This window comes from Halyomorpha halys, unplaced genomic scaffold (assembly GCF_000696795.3).
Source record: "Halyomorpha halys isolate HHAL.00 unplaced genomic scaffold, Hhal_1.1 Scaffold141.1, whole genome shotgun sequence".
NCBI lineage: Eukaryota > Metazoa > Arthropoda > Insecta > Hemiptera > Pentatomidae > Halyomorpha > Halyomorpha halys.
Window position 1 is genome coordinate 443,043 of NW_027111321.1, and position 6,473 is coordinate 449,515.

The 6,473-nt window shown below is 32.1% G+C and overlaps 1 protein-coding gene across 1 annotated transcript in view; it reads right to left on the reverse strand.

Moving 5' to 3' along the window:
- Nucleotides 1–4,869: 4,869 nt before the first annotated feature.
- Etf-QO (electron transfer flavoprotein-ubiquinone oxidoreductase) overlaps nucleotides 4,870–6,473 on the reverse strand; it is a gene marked incomplete in the record, with an annotated part of 29,311 nt that continues 27,707 nt past the window's right edge. Inside the window, 1 exon segment of the mRNA XM_067049343.1 lies at nucleotides 4,870–6,379. Coding sequence (XP_066905444.1) covers nucleotides 6,216–6,379 — 164 coding nt within the window.

Genomic DNA, 6,473 nt, shown 5'->3' on the forward strand with positions numbered 1-6,473 from the left:
TACTATTTTGTTCTATCATTGACTGCCATCCGGACTATCTTCCTACAATTTAACAGTTTTTATTTATTTTTTTTTTTTTCGCACCCTCCATTAATAAGGAAAAGGAAAGTAGGGTACATGCAAAAATGTTTAGGTTGATGTTATGCATCCTTTTACTACCAGGGGTATTATAAGGTATTGATTCTATTGTGCACTGTGTGTGTATAGTCGAAGGCGCCAAGTGCGCGTTGATACTATGTTTTTATTTTAAAAAATTACATTTTAAAATATTTTCAATAATACACCATTGAACATAAATCCTCTTATAGGTTAAAATGAAATATAATTAAATTTACTTCAAATTTATCTCACATGATTGTTTTCGTTTAACGAATATTTTTGACGTTATTTCACAAAATAAGATACAATCGCGACAAGATGTGACTTTTTAGAAAAAGTGGTCAATGTTTGAAGATCTTCAAAAGGTATGGTCGAAGAGAGATCATTTTTGTTTCAAATTGTAGACATTTTTATCAACTTTATAAACAGCATTGTAAGCTATCTTGGAGGTCAGGCGCGTGGTTTAAGAGTTATTTAATAACAATTGATAAATGGCGCAGAATTTCGAAATATCTTTTTTGGTTTCTACAAAAACAAATTTTAAACGGAAAAAACATTTTTTATATTAGTTACTGAGAAGGAATTAAAATGTTATATCTAGAATTCAGTCAAAATTCGTTTTTAGTGATATAATATTTAACTATTTGTTCTTTATTTATATTCAACTTTAATAAATAAATAAATCGAACATTGACCATTTTCCATGAAAGTCACAAATTGTCTCTTATTTTGTGAAATAATGTCAAAAATATTCTTACAACGATAGCAATCATGTGGGACGAATTTGAAGTAAATTTAAATTGCTGTAATTGAAATTTCAAATACGTAGTAGTTATTCATAACTCTAATTTTCGTTGGATTCCTAATTCTGAAGATGATTTATTTTGTTGTCTTTTTATTAAAAGAAAGAAACATTGAGTAATCGAACTAATTTTACTTTTTGGCACCAAGCTTAAAAATTAAATTGAGTCGTGACGTTTCTTGTTGTGGAAAGATGAGCTGGTGTAAGCACCCCGCTACGTCAGACGCCCACTTCCTCGATTGCTGAGTGGGCGACTTTGTTGTGAAATTAAATTTAATAATAGCTATAACGTAAATATCTATTAAAAATGCAAGAGTATAAAGATGAGAGAAACACATTTACTAGTATTAACTCACTTTTTTTTTACTAATCTGTTAATGAAGTATATAGTAAGGGGAAATATTTAAATCGTACAAAATTTCGAATTCGAGTTTTCAACAGTAATACACGTTTTGAGGTCCACTGAGTGCAAAAACCAAGTCTCGAAAAATTGCCAGAGTGTGTAAGAAAAACCTAGCTCAAAAATACACAAGCACTCCAAGAAGAATACAAAGCAGAGACGTAAACTCTGGCGAGTTATTAAGAGGAACAAACGGCAGTGCTAGGAGCTTTGTGAAGAGATGGAAAGGTCTGATAAAGGGATATGAAGACACTAATAATCACTGGTTTATTTCATTCACATACACAAACTGTGCTCACGTCGGTGTGACTTGAATCAGCAATAATCGATACCTGAAGTCCCCACAGGTCCAAGGGGAAGGCCTTACAGGACTGCTAATACAAAGTTGAGGAGTAGCGCTAAGCAATTGCCTATGTGCCGAGAATCGGTACCATTCCCTTTCCAATGCAGGCTGGGGGTAACTACCACCTTTGCTGGCTAGAGAGCTCTGCTATGGCTATAGTAGCCTTCAGAAAGAAAAAGCTTTGGGTTTGGATGGCTGGAGCTATGGGGGTAGATGGAATCTATTCTCAGAAGTGTACCTGCTTGAGTGAGGGGCCTTTCGATCTGCCAACATTCAGTGCTGACCCCAAAGGTTAGAAAGGACAGAGAAATCCCCAATGGAAGAGGCGCAAAGTGTTATTGTACCATCATCACACTGGATGTGGAAACGCCTTCAACTCAGTGAGATACAGCTGCATTTTGGATGACAATCAGGAAATAAGTGAGCCTACATATCTTATGCAGATCATAAGGGACTATTTCAAGGACAGGACATTGATAATTTCCATACAGAGGAGCTTCAATGTGACTGGCAGGTTAATGTATAATGGAGTCCTCAGACTTAGGCTACCAGCGGGTGCCAAAACAGTGGGTTTTGCTGATTACATGACAGTAGTGGTTGAGGCAAAATACAATGAAGATTTGACCCTCAGGGATTCCCAAGTTATTACACTTATTCACAATTGGCTGGGAGACAGCAAGACCAAGGCTCTTCTCATCAGTGGCAGGAAAGCTTGGGAAGAATTTACTCTGTGAGTAGGAAAGCAAGAACTTCGAACTGAGTCTTGCTTAACATAACTTGAGGTGAGAATCAATAGCTGACTACGATTCAAGGAAAACATCCAGCAGCTGTGTAATAAAGCGGCTGGAGTGACTATGGTACTATCCCAGCTGATGCCCATCATAGAAGGGTCCAGGCACAGCCGTAGCTCTATGATGATGTCCGTCTATCATTGGAGCACCTTGAGGATTATCTGCACATTTCATACAGTTTCATATGAAGCAGTGTATGTGTGTGTGTGGTGGCCAGGATACCACCCATAGAGATGATCGTTGAAAAGGAGTGGTGTACCTATTTCCAGGACTCAGGAAAGGGAGGAGACGGTTGACAAGTGGCAGATGCTGAGATGTAGTGTCTAACAGGAGGCAGATCCACATACTGATTCCTCATCACCAAATATGGGCAGATAGGGAAAACGGAGAGGTAGATTACTACGGAGAGTGGATATGGTCATTTTAGGGTTTACTAATATAGGTTCAAACTGGACAGTACAGTGGAGAGCCCAATGGTAAAGAGAGTGTGAACCATGTGTCTTTTCACCTGTCTCTGCTTTCAGGAGAACAGAAATGAGTTCTATGAGGTCTGTGAATCAGCACTGACAGCTGACAATATTAAGATAATAATATCACTCCCAGGAGTGCTGGATGGCGTGTCAACGACTGGCAAAAGAGATTCTCAGGCAATTGAGGAAGGAAGAGATGGAAAGGCGAGTCGGGAGGTAGCCTAACAAAGACAACAAAGACACACAGCCACTCTCCCTTCACGATGTAATTCTAAACAGTGGCCCCATTGAGGGTGGGAAATAGGAGTAGGGAGGTGGTTATGGTGGGTGAAAATCCCACACATGGTCTTTTAATTTCCAGCTTGCCTCATTAAAAAAAACTGTTATGCAAGACTTGGTTATTTGGACTTGGGGACCTCTGTTCATAACTAAAATTTGTTTACAGGATTACTTTACCAGATTTGAAAAATAAAACAATTCAAATAAAAAAATAAAGTTTAAAGAAATAGTTCCGATATTCAAGGCACTGGTTAGAATATCAATTCAATGAAAAAACTTAATAACTTAATCAAGATCATGTTTCTTTAATTAAATATATTTTTAGAATGTCAGAGGAAGGACATAGAAATTGGTCAGACATCCAATATTTACAAAATATATATGTACTTATATTTTTTTCATAAGACAATAATAGAAAAAATAAGTAAAAATTTATAGAAAAATATATTTCTCTTATAAAGTTCAAATACTTATTTATTAACAATCACAAACTTAAAAAAATATACAAGTTTGGATTTTTTAAATTTCAGACTTAACACTTCACATAAATATATACTTCAATAACGTACACACCAGATTTTAGACAACTGTTACTTCAGTTTTGGAAATATTGATAAGATGTTTCTTCATAATATTACTTAATTTTTCAAACTGTAATTTAACAAAAAATTCAAGAAAGTCCAATTGATCAAAAAATTTCATAAAATTTTAACAAAACTTAAACTTATTAAAATTGTAACTTATTTTTAAAAAAATTTCCTATAGTTGAAAAACTGAACATCACAAAGATCTATTACAAAGAAGCACTACTGCCAAGAATAATGTACAATTTAGTTACTCGAGTAAAAAATATAACAATTAAATTTCATCTTTTTTTAAATATTATTAATACAGAAACATAATTATTGTTTTAAAAATTAAACAAATAAAAAAACTTTATGTAGTAGATAAATTAGAATAAAACCTGATAATCTACAATAGAATAGATTTATTTTTTAAGTTATAACATTTTTTTATATCGCTGTTAAGCTTGTATAGTGGCACATCTGACAAAAAAAAAAGAATAAATTTTTATATGATTTTGAAATGAACATGTTCCAAAGGCATTAACATAGACAGGAGTTTATTTCCCTACTGTGATTCCTCTATAAACTATCACAAAGTGTTGTCAAAAAATTACTACACACCACCATACAATCAATAAAATATATCGAATACATAATAAAATATATATGTACATATTTCTTATGTCAAATGTGCCACCATTCAAGCAAAGTAGCAATATGTTTGAACATGACCTTTATAAATAAAAACCAATTATCCCCAAAAAACAAATCATATAAATTTATTTATTGCTTCATTATATTAGGAGTATTCATAAACTTTGGTCTAACATGTTAAGTCTCGTAAAGATTACAAAGCAAGAATGCCCAGAAAATCGCAAGGAGCTCCTCTTAGTTTAATATAAGACATGAACTTTAAATTAGGCAGCTCACAATCCTATACTTAAAAAACATTGTACACGAAAAAAGTTTATATATAAAATAACACCACAAAAACACCCATAACAATAACAATAAAAAAAAAAAAAACAATAATAATAACATGGAAATCATGTGAAAAAATTAGTTGCTATAAAACTATAATCTAAAATTGCCATGGAAACAATTTTTTATTCATTAATGATTCATTAATAAATAAAAACTGTTTCCATGGTAACTTTATCATGTTTTATCCAAACTAATTTTTAGCCCTACTGTGATGAAAATAATAAATAAATTAATAAAAATGGCATAGGAGTTAAGATAAAAACAATTAACAGTTTTAAACAGGTTAATATAAAAATAAAGAGGAAATTAAAAATGCAAGTAATTTAAAACTTGTGATCTCTAATAAAAGAACATTCATAGTATAATTTGTTCAAAAAAATTTAATAATGACGATTAATCATTTCATTAAAACATAAAATTTAAAAATATTAAAATATTTACAGTATTACATCTTTTAGAAATAAAAAGCCAAAAAATTAAATAAAGAGTATGTTCCTTTATACATGTTCACCCAACTGATTTTACAATTTTTGATAAAATCGACATAAGTCGATTCTTGCTCGACAAAAATATACAGACATGAAGCCATATTTTGTAACCTTTAGCCTATCTATAAAGTCTTTCATATAATATGCTATCAATTTTAATAGCTTTATTTTTCATTCAAATTAATTTTGTAGTGTTTTTGATTGATGAAAAAAATTATATATTTTTTTCCAGTAACATAATTTTGAATTCACTTTGACGTGAATAGCTCACGTGGATGTAACTCTAAAAAGAATTAAAATCAAGTAAAACTGAGACTGCCTGTAAATACAATGCACTTTCTGGTGTCAGTTTACGACCCACAACTGGTCTAGATGGAATAGTAAATAAGTACTACAAAAGTTTATTCGTAATCAATTCCTACTCACATCTAACCAATATGATAAATTATTTGGTTACATTGATGACGGAATTTTAATTGTTCTGTATTTCTGGGATGAATTATTATATATGTAAATTTTTATTGTGTTTGGCATCAAACAATATTAGAAGATAAAAGTATTTTATTTAATGTAAAAAAAAAAAAAAGGCTAGATTATTACTTTTTTGTAGTAAAATGAATCAGCATCTCATTAATGAAAATTTACTGCTGATGTACCAGATTAATGATGCTATATATAGTTCGAGTAACAGTGGTTAAAAATAAACAGAAACAATAAAATAACTAATTAAAATATTAATGTTATATAAATAAACAAAATAAATAAAAAAAACTTTGAAGATTCATCAAAATGAACGATATTCCTAACAGCACGACTAGAGCTAAATCGGGACACATTCTATTGTGCCTATCTCCACAATCCAGGGCTGAAGACCTACGAAGTTGCTATTTAAGAATATAAAAATATGGCTTTTCGATGAGAAGAACAAGGCCAGATGGTGTTCAGTTCCAATGAGCTATACTGTCATGGTAGTCAGCTAATACTAACGGCTGTTTACATGCCGTTATATGCAGGGCCGCCACCTCCTTCAGGTACGACCCAGTTGATGTTCTGGCTGGGGTCTTTGATGTCGCAAGTCTTGCAATGGATACAGTTCTGCGCGTTAATCTGGAGCTTCAATCCAGAACCATCTTCTAATGGTACAAATTCATACACACCTGTGAAAAATATAAATAAGTTCTTAGAATGCAATATCAAGAATAAATTCAGAAATGAGAGGTGGGATACTATATCACTATTAATGAGACGTGG